Raw genomic sequence first — 15,524 nt, forward strand, 5'->3', positions numbered from 1 at the left:
CTAGTGCGGCCGCATCTGGAATATTGTGTACAGTTTTGGTCGCCATACTATAGGAAGGATGTGGAGGCACTGGAACGGATGCAGAGGAGGTTTACCAGGATGTTGCCTGGTATGGAAGAAATGCCCTGCCAGTAGCAGTGGTGGACTCTCCCTCATTATGGGCATTTAAGCGGGCATTGGATAGGCATATGGAGGATAGTGGGCTAGTGTAGGTTAGGTGGGCTTGGATCGGCGCAACATCGAGGGCCGAAGGGCCTGTACTGTGCTGTATTCTTCTATGTTCTATGTTCTATACCTTCCTCCTAATACCTTCAAACTATGACTTCTCGTACCAGTCAATCCTGCCCTGGCTATTGACTCTATCTATTCCTCTCATTATTTTGTACACCTCGATCAGGTCTCCTCTCTTCCTCCTTCTCTCCAGAGAGAAAAGTCAGAGCTTATTCAACCTTTCTTCATAAGGCAAGCCCTCCAGTCCAGGCAGCATCCTGTTAAACCTTCTTTGAACCCTCTCCAAAGCCTCTGTATCTTTCATATAGTAGGGCGACCTGAACTGGACACAATATTCCAAGTGTGGTCTCACCAGGGACTTGTAGAGCTGCAGCAAAACCTCGCGGCTCTTAAACTCGATATTCCTGTTAATGAAAGCCAAAACACCAAATGCTTACTTAACAACCCTATCCACTTGGGTGGCAACTTTGAGGGATCTATATACTTGCACACCCAGATCCCACTGTTCCTCCACACTGCCAAGAATCCTGTCTTTAATCCTATATTCAGCATTCGAGTTCGACCTTCCAAAATGCATCACTTCGCATTTAACCAGGTTGAACTCCATCTGCCATTTCTCAGCCCAGCTCTGCATCCTGTCTATGTTGCGTTGCAGCCTGCAGTAGCCCTCTATACTCTCAACGACACCTCCAACCTCTGTGTCTTCTGCAAATTTACTAACCCACCCCTCAACCTCCTCACCAAAGTCATTTATAAAAACTACAAAGAGCAGAGGCCCAAGAACAGAGCCCAATCAACACTGTCTTCAAGGCAGAATACTTTCCATCTACAACCACTCTTTGCCTTCTGTCAGCCAGCCAGTTCTGAATCCAGATAGCCAAATCTCTCTGTATTCCACACTTCTTGACTTTATGAATGAGCCTACCAGGGGGAACCCTATCAAATGCCTTGCTGAAATCCATTTACACCACATCCATTGCTCAACTGTCGTCGACCTGTCTTGACACCTCCTCAAAGAACGCAATAAGATTTGTGAGGCATGACCTGCCCCTCACTAAGCCATGTTGACTGCCTTTAATCAGACTCTGCTTTGCCAAATAGTCATAAATCCTATCCCTCAGAATTCTTTCCACAACTTTGCTGACCACAGACGGGAGACTGACTGGTCTGTAATTGCCAGGGATTTCCCTATTACCCTTCTTGAAAAGTGGACCAACATTCACCTCCTTCCAATCCTCCAGTACGACTCCCGTGGAGAGTGAGGAGGCAAATATCCTTGCCAGTAACCTTACTCCCCCTGAGTAACATTACCCACTTCCATTCCTTCTTCAATCTAATTGTTGTTGGAACTCCTATCCATAGCCGTCATTGCTGGGTTCAATGTCTGTGCTCTTGGTGAACGTTCCATTCTCTGGTCAGTAAACGTCTGCTGCTTTTATCCTGTTCTCCAGTATCCTGTCTTCCTTGTCTCCATAATGGACTCTAGTGCCACAACCCACTGAGAACCCTTCACTCTTCCAAATCTGGCATTTTATGCATTTCACTCTCCTTTCACTTCACCATGTTTAGCCATACCTTCAACTATTTTGGCCCTAAATTCTGCAATACCTTTCCCAATCTCAACACTATACCACACCTCCTTCCTCTTATCTGCATGTTTTTGGCTCAGCATCCTTTTTTTCATATGATTACACTTCTGTGAATCACCATGGGTCAGTCATGTTCAATAAAGGCATTTTATGAATGCTAGTTGTTGTTTGCACTGTTCCTTCGATCTTTATTTTCTTTGGATATGAAGATGGATATGAGAGAAAATGAGACGTTTCTGGGGACAGGGGATTAAAACGAGTTGTGTAATTTCTACAGTTTTGGAACACCTCTAGGCAGTTCACCGATAAGCAATTTTGCCAAAGCATTGGAGCAAATCCAGCTGGAAAGCTTATGAATTCAGAATATTACTGTTAATTGTTTATATACAGTTGGCAAAATGTCATGGAGCTATACTCAGAACAAGTCACAATTTATTAAATCATGTGCACTCAAGGGCACTCAGAAAACAAATCCGCAATTTAATAAATAATGCAACCAAGAACGAGATTACTTACTTTATCTTTTGTGGTGTAAATTCCATATGAATCAATTATTATGTACACAATTGTACTTTTTCTTTACATGTAGCATTTCAATCAGAATAAATATTTGATCTGTTTTCATGGTAGGAAACACTAAAAACATTTCACGTTTGAAAAATATTTGCTGGCTTCCAAAATGCATAAAACAGATCACAGAATGTACTCATAAAAATGACAGCACGGTGTAACAGAGAACCTATATCAGCGTCAGTAAAGCCAACGCTTGCAGCAGCATTTACGGTAGTTTCTTTGTCTGCAAGATGGATTCACCCAGCCAGAGTGGCACTTGGAAACAATACATTTTTAAGAGAAAATAATAACGCATTGTTTTGTTTTTAGAGTTACATACACACACGGAACGAAGGTACCCACATTCTGACTTCCACTGGGGAGCTGCTGCAAAAGCAGCTGGACATTGGATACATTGTGAGAGGCGGGGCGATTGTATGATGGACAGACAGATCGGCCAGTCGGCACGCGGAGAACTCCAGCCGCGCCCTCCAATTGGGCGGTAGCGGAGGCAGGACAGCCACTCAGCGTGCCAGGGGCGGGGCAGACGTGTTTGGGAGACACGTGGGCAGCAGGATGAGGAAGTGAGAAGGAAGCCCTGGCTGTGCAGCGGGGAGCGTTAGTGACACACAGAGAGAGGACCATGATCGAGGGCTGGAGCCCGGTTCTGCAGAGCCTCCTGGGCACATTCTTCACCTGGGGGCTCACGGCCGCCGGGGCTGCTCTGGTTTTCATCTTCTCGCACGGCCAGGTCGGTATGAAGTCGGGACCTGACATTGAAGGCATCCGTGAGCTCAGACCCCCGGCCAGGCTAGTCCCTGTATAACTGGTTGGCTTCATCATGAATTTAAATTGATTACTGAAAGTAACATCCTAAATCAAAGGCGGGCACGACCTTTAGAAAGCCCAGTTATTTCCTCTAGGATAGTGTTTATTATCATGACGTGGAGCCTTCAGTTTGGGAACATACAGCAATGTAATAATCCAACTTGGCAAATCAATGAAAATAACTTCCACAATATGAAATGCTCATAAAGGATCATTGCCAGTGTATAAGATGTCCTTCATACAATATGGAGTATAATTAATACCTTTGAATGAATTATATCTCTATCTTTCCCTATAACCTTTTGTATTGTGTCATGGCAGTATTAAAGTATTTTGCAATGCCACATTGACAGCCCAACCCTTCCTGGAAACTGATATCTTACCGTCATTCTGGCACAAATGTATCTCCAGGCCATTGACTTTCAAATTCATAACTTTTCTTGTTATTTTTTTGTGGAGATTTCCTTTTAGAAGGCTCACTGTGAAGGGTAGATTCCAATGAGTGGGCATGATTTGGAAACTGCCTGTGAGGGAGTGGAAGTTGAAATGATCAGTAATTTCAAAAGGAAGTTGGATGAGCCCTTGAGGGAAATAAACTTGCAGAGCTGTGGGTGAGTGGAGTGCAGAAAGAGAGTAACTGGATTGCTCCATATAGAGCCAGCATGGACTCCGTGAGCTGAAGGGTCTCTTTCTATGTGGTTATGACTGCAAGCTAGGAGAGGTCATAATATTGACAGGCCCATAGCTAGGGTAATGCAAGGAACTACCTCTGCTGCATGTTAGAGACATTCAGTCCCAGTCCTGATGAAAGGTTCTGACCTGAAACATCGACTCCTCTGCTCCTCTGATGCTGCTTGACCTGGAGTGCTTTTTTCCAGCTCCACATTTTATTGACTCTCTCAGAGATATTCACACTAACAATGATGTGCATATCTTTTAATGTGAATCACAGTCCAAGAGGCTGAATGGAAATGAGGTAAAACAAAAATTGATGCCACAAAGTAGATGCTAAATGGAAGGAATAAAAACTTGGAGCGGAGTGGGGGTGGTCAGAAAAGCTGTAGAAGAGGTAATAAGGCAAAGAGATTTAGGGATTAGATTAGGGCCACTGGAATTGCTTAATTTAAATTTTCTTATATTCCTGCTTGTGTCACTTTTTTGGAGGCAAAGTGTCAGCTGCATTTTCTGCCATTACAACAGTTACCACATTTAAACATTTCTTCATTAGCTGTGCAATTCTTGGGGTGCCCCAGGGTTACGAAAGGGTCTATGTAACTGAGAATACGTGGGGAACAGTAGCATTATGAATGTGGTGTTAAGTTAGTAATCCACAGTTTGGATGAATGATGTGGAGATGTGTTCAAGTCTCATTATGGCAACTGGAAAATTCAAATTTTGTTAAAAAATTCTGAAACAAAGTGCTCATATCAGTAATATTGACAATGAAACAATGGGATTGTCATAAAAGCCCATTTACTTCTTAACATCTTTTGGGAAGGATATATGCAGTCCACATGAATATCAGCTGGCTTAACTGATAGCCCTTAGCCTTTGAGTCAGATGGGTGTGAATTTCAAGTTTCGTTCAAGGATTTGAACTCATAAAGGCAGGTTACCCGAAGGAGTACTACAGTATTATGGGAGCCACATTTTACCTGAGACGTTAAACCCTGTCTTCACTGCCAGGTGGAAGTAATAGATCCCATGTCACTATTTCGATGAAGAAGAGGGGAATGATGTCTTGGGGCTGATACTTATCCCTTAGTTAACAGCACAAAAACAGATGAATAATCAGTGTCACTTTGCAGTTTTTGTCAGGTTGCTATTTGCAAATTTGCTGCCAATTATAAGTGTCTAAACTTCAGAAATATTTCATTGGCTGTAAAGCACTGTGAGATCTTTTAAAGGTGCAATGTAAATGCAAGTGTTCCTTTCTCTTACCTGATCTGGGACTCCAGATCCAGACAATGTGGTTGACTCTTTACTCTCCACTGAAATGACCTGGAACGTCATTCTTCAGATGAGTGAAATGCTGGCTTAGCTGACGCTGGTGACATCCAATGAATGAATTAGTAAACAAGTATCTTTCTTGAAGCTGAAGATAGAGGGGATTGGGAATATGTAAGAGGCAAGAGAATGGGCTGAATAAAGATTCTCATGTGCTCAATGGCTAATATGTGAGATAGGGAGGGACAAGACCTTGAGGGATATAAGGTTGAAAATTAAAAATTTGTGGGTGTTAGTTGATTGGGATGCAGCGTTAGTTAACAGGCAGAAGGATAATAGAGTAGTAGGAGTTTGTGTGGGTTAGGATCTATCCGAGAGATTTGCATGGAATCATGTTTAGGGAAGATAATAGTTGCTCAGGAGAACATTGAAATAGTCGATTCTGGAGGTGACAAAGACGCAGATGAAGATTTCAGCAGCAATTGGATAAGGCCATGGAGAAATTTGACCAGACTGTAGAGACCGTAAATGTATATAGGGAAATAATTGGGTTTTTTGAGGAAATATAGTCACAAAAATAGTGAAACATTTAGAAGTGTAATTTATATGGACTTGAAAAAGACATTTTGTAAAGTTCTACTTCAGAGAAGTTTTTTTTTACAAGTTCTGGTACCCAACTGGAGCAGGTGAGACAATTGCCCAGAGGAAGGACATTAAGAATATGCCATAAGAGCCCTCTCTTCAGAGAGTGTTAGACATGGTACTGAAGGCAGCTAATTGGCCTGTTTAGGAGATTATCCAGGTTTTTAAAGACAGAGAGCAGGATGATAGTCATGTACTTGAGATGGATGGAAAAGACAAGGCTGGACCTTAATGATCCATGATATAGTTCTTACTGATTTTCATGATGCATTAGAGAGATGTATATCCAGTTACATGCAGTTTGATGGCATCTATAAAATAATGACTTCCACCCTTGTAGGTGAAACACCAGTTCTGTTGATGAAAGGGTCAAGACCCTGATGGGGAATGGCAAAGTACTAAGGACGATGCAAGGGTAAGGGTGTTTACGCAGTGAGTAGTTATGATCTGGAGCATCTGAGTGTATAGAGGAGGCAGATTAAATCATGGCTTTCAGAAGGAAATTGGGTAGTTATCTGCATTGAATTTGACAGAGCTACTGGAAAGAAAGACAGAGGCAGGGATAGGCCAAGCTGAATTCCATTTGCTGAGAGCTGGCACAAGCAGGACAGGCTGAATGGCTTAATTTTGTACTGTAGCTATTCCACGGTTCAAGAATAACAGCCCAGATCTCCTGGTCTCCAGGTTGTTAGCACACAGACAAACATTCCAAAATGAGTGTCAGGGCCCCCCCACAGGGGTCTTGATGCACTGCCCACTGTGAGAATTTCCTTGGAGAAGAGGAGACTGAGGGGGGCACATGATTGAATTGTAAAAAACTGAGGGGCATGGGTAGGGTAGACAGGAAGAAACATTTACTTAGAGTGTGGAAACAGGCCCAACAAGTCCGCATCGACCCGCTGAAGCGCAAACCACCCAGACCCATTCCCCTACATTTACCCCTTCCCCTAACACTACAGGCAATTTAGCATGGCCAATTCACCTAATCTGCACATTTTTGGACTATGGGAGGAAACCGGAGCACCTAGAGGAAACCCCACAGACACGGGGAGAATGTGCAAACTCCACACAGTCATTCGCCTGAGGCGGGAATTGAACCCGGGTCTCTGGCGCTCTGAGGCAGCAGTGCTAACCATTGTGCCACTGTGCCGCCCACATTTCCTCTTGGATGGAGAGATCAATGACCTGGGCACGTAGATTTAAGGGAATGGACGTTTAATGGTGATGCCGTTTTTTTTCACCCAGAGGTTGGTAGGTATCTGGAACTCACTGGCTGGAAAAGTGATAGAAGCAGGAAACTGCAAATCATTTAAGGCGTGTCAAGAGGTACACCCGTGATGCCAAAGCATGCAAGGCTGGGAGCTAAGTGCTGGAAAATGAGGAGATTAGTTAGAAGGTGGTTTTTGATCAGCATAGACTTGAAGGGCCAAAGGCCTTTTTCTGAGCTGCAGGCCTCTATGAACTCTTGACTTTAGTTGCAGGCACCACAATGCTCCAGTGGAATTCCCAAGGGGATACTGTGCTCCACATTTCTGGAGAACTAGCCATTTGGATACAGAACTGGCTCAAAGGTAGAAGACAGAGGGTGGTGGTAGAGGGTTGTTTTTCAGACTGGAGGCCTGTGACCAGTGGAGTGCCACAAGGATTGGTGCTGGGTCCTCTACTTTTTGTCATTTACATAAATGATGGTAAGGTCCTCGGGAGTGTTGCTGAACAAAGAGACCTTGGAGTGCAGTTTCATAGCTCCTTGTAAGTGGAGTCGCAGGTAGATAGGATAGTGAAGAAGGCGTTTGGTATGGACCGAAGGGTCTGTTTCCATGCTGTACATCTCTATGACTGTATAAGTTGGACTCTGTGAGGATGAAGCATGTTTGAGATGTGAAAGGTTGGAATGGAGCAGCATTCCAAAAATGATTGCTACCCTAGCGAATATTTGGTCCAGTGCGTTTTGTCTTTTGCCTGATGACAGGATGAAGGGAACAGTTGCTTCCTTGATGAGTCAGTTCTATAAGGTCCCCTGCAAGTTAAGATGCCAGATTTCCCAAATGTAGCTAGTAGTGTTTAGATAAGTAAACTGATTTAATTTGTTGGTAATAATGATCCACTTCCATCATTATTCTAAATCCACTCGGAGCTTTGTGCCATTGCACTGCAGAATACCAGCAGCTTACGCCAATGTTTCCAAACTCGAGATTAGATCACTGCCTCAAGCGTGTTCCTTTTTAAGAGTAGTTCTTGTACTTTAATCTTCGTGTAGTACAAAATGATGTGTCCCCCGCTAGTTATTTAATCCCTGTAATACACGAAAAGACACATTGTAATTTTCACAAGCATAGAATGTCCCAGTAATGGATTACACATTATGAATTTAGTGCAGATGTGAGTGGTAAAGTTGCAAGGGGACGTAGATCTTGAGTGAGTGAGCAAGATTATGGTCATCAAAGTTAAATGTGTGTAAGCTATAAGATCAATCACTCTGGTCCCAAGAAAGATAAATCAACATATTTTCTAAATGAGAGAAACTAGAAATTTCAGAGGAGCAAAGAGATTTGGGAGTCCAAGTACTTTAAATCATTAATAGATAATAATCATTTATAGTCAGCAACAAAAAGCAGATAAAAAAGTTACCTCACGCAGTGTAGAATGTAAAGATGAAGAAGTTAATCTTTTAATTGCGTAAGAGCTTTGTTAAGTTCCAGAAGACTGTGTTCAGTTTTAGGCAGTATATCTCACAGAAGGCTACATTGGCCAAGGAATGGGGTGCATTATAAATTCACTGTATTCATACAAGGTGTTAGACGGTTAAATTATGAGGACAGGATGTGTAAATTTAGTTTCTATTCGTTTCAGTATTGAAGTTCTAGAGCGATCTCTTCAAGGTGTCTAAATGTAAAAACTTTGTTTCTTAGTTTTCTCTGGATTTACAATGTCGCCTGTGGTGGAGAAATCTACTTAACATTGGAAGGAGGCATTTTGGGAGGGAAATTAGGAAGGAGACATAAGGTGGCAGTGATCTGAAATGCTATCCCCAATTAGCTGTGGATGCTATGACAACTGGAGCTTTTACAAGTGAAATTGAAATTGCAGTTTCTTTTCTGTCATGGAAGGAGGAAGCAAAGACTTCTGTATTGAGTTGATGTGGAGATGCCAGGTGTTGGACTGGGAGAGACAAAGTCAGAAGTCATATGACACCAGGTTACAGTCCGACAGGCTTATTTGAAATCACAAGCTTTCAGAGAGCTTTCGCAAGCTTGAAGAACGAAGGTACCTAACGAATGGGCAGCGCTCCGAAAGCTTTTGATTTCACATAAACCTGTTGGACTATGACCTGGTGTCATGTGATGTATGACCTTGTATAGAGTTGAGGCACTGAGGAACCTTAGCTTAATTCAAGGGCTGACCCAGTAATTTTCCTACTGTTTTCACGGAGACTTATTGGCAGACATTAATCGGACATTAGTTTTGAAAGGACATGGAATGTGATGTCAACTGCTGTTAGCATTAAAAGTAACCAAAGAACTCCATGCAAAATGGAAACATTTTAAACATCCAAGGCTAAGAACTGACTTGAAGATGTACTGAAATCTATTTTCTGCTTGAAAGTTAGTTTTTAATTGATTCCGGTTATGGTTTACTTCTCCTCAACCAACACCCTCGACACTTGTCCAATCTTCAAGTTTCCAATATTTTTCCTAAATGCTGCTGATACTTGCTGGGGTTTGGCCCTTGGTATTTTGAATTTTGCACTATTTACTAAAGAGTAATTATACTTGAGTTGACGTAAATGCTCTTGCCAGAGATATAGAAACAGAAATCCAAGTATAGTTTGTAACATGTCTGATTCCATTGTCTTTGTGTAGCTTGGAGCATAAGCATAATTCAAAATGAACAAATTGGCATTTTTAAATACGTACGTGCAATGTAAGACAAATATTGAAAAAGTGTAGATTTAAACATAGAAGAAAGATCAATTACACAGTATAACTCTGTCCTTTGATACTTTTAACTATGCATTGTAGCTGTTTGAAGTTGATCATTGATGACATGAATTTAATCTGACAAGGGATTGTGGATGAAACCCACTGAGACTTAATCAGTCATTTGATAACCGATTTTTCTTGTTCTGCTGTTCATGGATACCAGTCCTAATAACAGTAATATAGCCAATAAGTACAGAAACAAGAAAAAGATTACACAAATTTGAATACTGTAACTTGTATTTAGAGCTTGGATTGCTGAAAAGAAAAGGGAAATGACCATATTTCTCAGCTGGTATACGTTGCTGATTTCCAGTGGTAGTGAATTTTACTGTAATCTCTGACTACATTTGCCTCACCCTTAACAGTGCATTGTCATCTGCCTCAGCCCTAAGCACTGGAATTTCTTTCCTTAATCTCTTTGATTCTTCAGTTCTCTGCTTTCAAGGCCTTGCTTCACTAAGCTATACATTCCCAGAATAACATCCTCCTTTAATTCACCTCAGTGCTTTTTGCTTGAGTTCCATTTCTACGCAGTGCTCTTGGGCCTTTTTATAGTGCAGACGACACGATGAAAGCAAGTTGTTTTGATGCAGTTTTCCTGATAGAAATTTACAAAATTCCAAGAGGCACAGAAAGAATGGATAGTCAGCGTCTTTCTGCAGGGTAGAAATGTCAGTTATTAGGGGACATAGGTTTATGGTAAAAGGAGGAAAGTTTAAAGGAGATGAGAGGGAAGTTTTTCACAGGGAGGGTGGAAAGTGCCTGGAATGCACTGCCAGAGGAGGTGATAGAGGTGGATGCAATAGCAATGTTTAAGACGCATCTTGACAGACACATGAAAAGGCAGGGAATAGAGTAGACTGCGTAGAGGCAAATGGCTTTTAGTGTGGAAAGGCATCACTTGTCAGTACAGTCTTGGTGGACTGAAGGGCCTGTTCCTGTGCTGTACTGTTCTTTGTTAACCCATGTTAAAACTCCTCAGTTTGGTTTATTTGACTAACAAAGTGTAAGTGATTAATGGGGACAGGTGGAAATGTGGAGCTGGGGGCCACAGCCTTGAATGTTGGGTAGACTTGAGGAGCTGAAAAGGCCACTTGTGCTCTTACTCATTTGTACTGTGTGTTCAGGTGGTTATTATCCTTTCCATTCCTCCACTTTAGTTTTAATTTTTCTACCTAATCCAAGGTAATGCAGTTATTTTTCCTGAACCTCATTCCTCAAAGAAACCAGATTTAAATTTATTGCAGTTCTTTGGTGTAGGCTTGTTACCATTGGCTTTCATACTTTATCTTGGAGATAGGGGAACAGCTCTTCTTTATTAACTTGGACCAAAATCAGAAGGTATAAATATTGAATTAGCTCTGACTGGCTAAGCCTTAGAACTGGTTAAACCTTTGATTAATTGCATGCTGTTCAGCGTCATTTGCAACTCCTCAGATAGTGAAGCAGTTCACCTCCGAACACAGTACGACCTGGACAATATCCGAGTCTGTGCTGAGAACTGGCAAGTAACATTCATGCCACACCAATGCTAGGCAATGACTGTCTCCAAGAGCTGTATGACTCAATGACTCTGTAAAACAGAATCAGACTCTTACCCCCATGATATTTAATGGTGTTATCATTATTGAATTCTCCCACTATCAATTTCCTGCAGTTTTGACAATTGACTGGAAACTGAACTAGGCCAGCCGTATAGATACAATAGCTACAAAAGCAGGCCGGACCATGGCTGATCCACCTAGGCTACACATTGCTGGACACTATAAAGCAACTTAATTGGCCAATCCACCTAATCTGCACATCTTTGGACCATCAGACGAAATGGGAGCACCTGAAGGAAACCCATGTTTACACGGGGAGAATGTGCAAACTCCACACAGACAGTCACCCAAGGCTGGAATCGAACCCAGGTCCCTGTGAGGCAGCAATCTAACCACTGAGCCACTGTACTGCCCTAGATGCTTGACAGTATCCAGGACAAAGCATCCTGCTTGATTGGCATCACTTCTGCAGACATCCAATCTGTCTGCTTTTTAGATAGCACCTTCCAAATCCGTGACCACTACAATCAAGGGTAGTAGATACATAATACCACCACCACTTGCAAGTTCCCCTCCACGCCACTCAATATTTGAGTTGGAAATATATTGTCGTTCCCACTGTCACTGGGTCAGAATCCCGGAACTCCCTCCCTCATGGCATTGTGGGTCTACCTACACAAAGTAGATTTGCAGCAGTTTAAGAAGGCAACTGACTACCACCTTTTCAAGGACAATTCGGGATGGGCAATACATGCCGGCTCAGCAAGCAATGCCCATCTGTCATGAACAAATGTATTAAGAAAGCAATGTATCTTCTTTACTCAGAGAGTAATAAGGGTATGGAATGCTTTGCCTGCAACGGTAGTAGATTTGCCAAGTTTAAGTGCATTTAAGTTGTCATTGGACAGGCATATGGACGTACATGGAATAGTGTAGGTGGGATGGGCTTCAGATTAGTATGACAGGGTGGCGCAACATCGAGGGCCGAAGGGCCTGTACTGCGCTGTAATGTTCTATGTTCTAACTTATTCATCTTATTGGTTTTAAAAATAGGTTAACTTTCTTATTTCAGAGCCTCCATAATAAGACATTTTGTTTCTGAACTGTGCACAATAAATAAAGGTGAAGCATATGGACCTTCCCTATTAGAGGAATCTGAGCAAGGGCAAAATACTTTTAAAGTCACTGCACTGCAATTTGATACAAGTCTAAAAGATTGATAAAAGATTAATTGAATGGAAATAACATTCAGTAAAATATTGATTATTGAAGAAATAGCTTGCATTTCAATAACACCTTTTCGTGATCTTTCAAAGTTTTTATTTGCGCCCAATTGTGTATTTTTAGAAATGTAGCCACTGTTGGAATGTGGGGAAATGTGCAGCCAGTTTGTACCAAACTCCAAGGCCCATAACAAACTGTGAAATAAGTGATCACATTATCTGGACTTTCTTTTATTGATATTGATTGAAGGAGACAGCCCTGTTTTGGGGAGACTTTATAATTTTATTTTTTCCCCATTTCAGTGGTGTCTACCACACAAGTGCATGTTCGTGAATCATTGAGGCATTTGATTTTTTTTTAAAAAATGAGTGTCTTAACATTGCTTATTAAAATGCCCTTTTTGAAATTCTTTTCTTTAATGATCTGAACCTTGTCTGGTTTTGAAGCTTTGTGGAAAATTGGCATGGTTTTCACAACATTACTGGTTTAGAGAGTGCTTTTGTGAAATCCATTTGTTGATATAATGCTTCTAACCAAACTCATCTTAAAACAAAATATTTAACTTTATAGCATGAAAAAATTACTGCATTTACCATTTATCTGTAATCCAAATATGTCAGATTTTCTTCCAGAACAGACTTGCACAAGTTGGCCATGACTGCTTTTTGTTTGTTATCTTATTTGACTACATTGTACTCATCTTCAGAATGGCATACTGCTGAACATTGCATTAAGGACATGTAGGATCCTTCTTTTACCCTCACAGCTTCCATTGTCTAAGGTCTGAGGGAGTGCCCTCTTCACTCTGAAGGATGACCAAGGCTGCATCCTATTACAGTTTGTTATTGTGCAAACAAACAATTATGTTTGCTTCTATTGACTGCTGTGTTCTAGTGATCCAAACATTATTATTAGACAATGAAAGAAAGATGTGTTTTTGGAAAACTTTTTGTGGAGAGCAAATTAATGATTTTTTGTTCAAAAGCTAAGCTTTTTTGGAGCAAATTCTTCCATACCAAGTGCCACAGACATTGTTATTAGCAAGTATTCACTTCCTACGAGTGCTGGATTTCAAGGCTGTAATGTGGAACTTTGTGAGTTTTGATGGTTTTAAGACAATAACATTGATTTGAGCAAAATGCATGACCAAAGCAGATGAAGTTGTCATTCATCTCAATGCTATTTATGAAATCTTGGAATGTGCAAATTTCGTTATTGTGTTTGGGTAAAAACAATGACTGCAGATGCTGGAAACCAGATTCTGGATTAGTGGTGCTGGAAGAGCACAGCAGTTCAGGCAGCATCCAAGGAGCAGTAAAATCGATGTTTCGGGCAAAAGCTCTTCATCAGGAATAAAGGCAGAGAGCCTGAAGGGTGGAGAGATAAGCTCGAGGAGGGTAGGGGTGATGTGTTTGGCTACCTGACAGCATCTCAAGCGTAGTTGCTTGGCACTAAAGCCAAGGAAGTCTGAAGGATATCAATGGCATTCAATAAATTCTTTATTTCTTGTTGGTGCAAGTGTTTTAATGACATTCTCATCTCTGTCTCACAGAAACAAATACTGGATGGAAGTCTTGGTTTTGCTGCTGGGGTGAGTGCATAAATAAATATTCAACCTCATCTTTGAAAAAAGTGATGTGAAAAACCCTCTTGACTGAACGAAAATTTTGCATGAGTAACAATCTATTGCTACACCCTTTATTGTTTGAAAGAAATTTTGTTAGGACAAGATAAAGAGGGGGAATGAGAATATGCCAAAGAATCATTCTTTTGAAGAGAACGATTGCTGAAATGTTCATCCCTACAAGTCAGGATAAGATGCAATCTACTACCAGCTGCACTACCAACCTGACAGGGAAGGTGTCAGCTTTAATCAGGGAGAAAGACAGACTGGGTTGACAGGAAGTGAGAGCACATGCTGATATAAATTAATTAAAATTCAATGAAATTAATTTGTTTTATAAATATGCTTGAAGAGTGTGGGAACAGGGAATCTTATATTTCTGTGCTCATCAAGGTGATGGATGTCTTGGCTGAAAAATGCAAACATATCTTCACTTCAGAGACTGAAGACGTCAAACTGGGAGTATCAGGTTATGTAGAGCATAGGCAGATGTAGAGTGATCTCCCTGAACTTTACCCCATATATACAAAGGGAGAGAGCGATAGCTTGATAGGAATACAAAAAATTAGAGTGGGAGCAGGCTTAGATGGAGCATAAACACTGTAGCATAGACCTGTTTCTGTGTTTTAAATTCAGTGTAGCATTTTCATTACTATGTTGATTATTGTTGAGGCCTTTGTGATTGAACCTTTCAGATGGTACCGAGGTATGGAATGCTTTATATCGGGAATGGAACTGAGAGTGCGCAGGATTATTTCACGATCAGCCATTAAATGATGAAACAAAGACAGGAATTGCTGGAGAAGCACAGCAGATCTGGCAATATCGGTTGACTGAAAGCAGAGTGAACATTTTGAATCCAGTGACCCTTTTTCAGAGTATTTAACCTTAAAACGGTGCATTGCTTCTGAATATGAAATGACTGTGCACCGCACTGATATCATAGAGTCATAGAGATGTACAGCATGGAAACAGACCCTTCGGTCCAACTTGTCCATGCCGACCAGATATCTCAACCCAATCTAGTCCCACCTGCCAGCACCCGGCCCATATCCCTCCAAACCCTTCCTATTCATATACTCATCCAAATGCCTCTTAATTGTTACAATTGTACCAGCCTCCACCACACCCTCTGGCAGCTCATTCCATACACTTGCCACCCTCTGTGTGAAAAAGTTGCCCCTTAGGTCTGTTTTATATCTTTCCCCTCTCACCCGAAACCTATGCTCTCTAGTTCTGGACTCCCTCTGTGTGAAAAAGTTGCCCCTTAGGTCTGTTTTATATCTTTCCCCTCTCACCCGAAACCTATGCTCTCTAGTTCTGGACTCCCTGACCCCAGGGAAAAGACTTTGTCGATTTATCCT

General features: G+C 41.5%; 1 protein-coding gene across 3 annotated transcripts in view; it reads left to right on the forward strand.

Moving 5' to 3' along the window:
- Positions 1 to 2,913: 2,913 nt before the first annotated feature.
- LOC122562204 (zinc transporter ZIP11-like) overlaps positions 2,914 to 15,524 on the forward strand; it is a 717,305-nt gene continuing 704,694 nt past the window's right edge. For 2 of the 3 annotated variants that reach the window (XM_043714885.1, XM_043714886.1), the window contains exons 1-2: positions 2,914 to 3,123; positions 14,089 to 14,127. In XM_043714885.1, coding sequence (XP_043570820.1) covers positions 3,016 to 3,123; positions 14,089 to 14,127 — 147 coding nt within the window. In that variant the 5' untranslated portion in view covers positions 2,914 to 3,015. The remainder of the gene's footprint in view (positions 3,124 to 14,088; positions 14,128 to 15,524) is intronic. The other variant, XM_043714887.1, reaches the window with a different exon arrangement.

Source organism: Chiloscyllium plagiosum, chromosome 24 (assembly GCF_004010195.1).
Source record: "Chiloscyllium plagiosum isolate BGI_BamShark_2017 chromosome 24, ASM401019v2, whole genome shotgun sequence".
In the NCBI taxonomy this organism is placed as follows: domain Eukaryota; kingdom Metazoa; phylum Chordata; class Chondrichthyes; order Orectolobiformes; family Hemiscylliidae; genus Chiloscyllium; species Chiloscyllium plagiosum.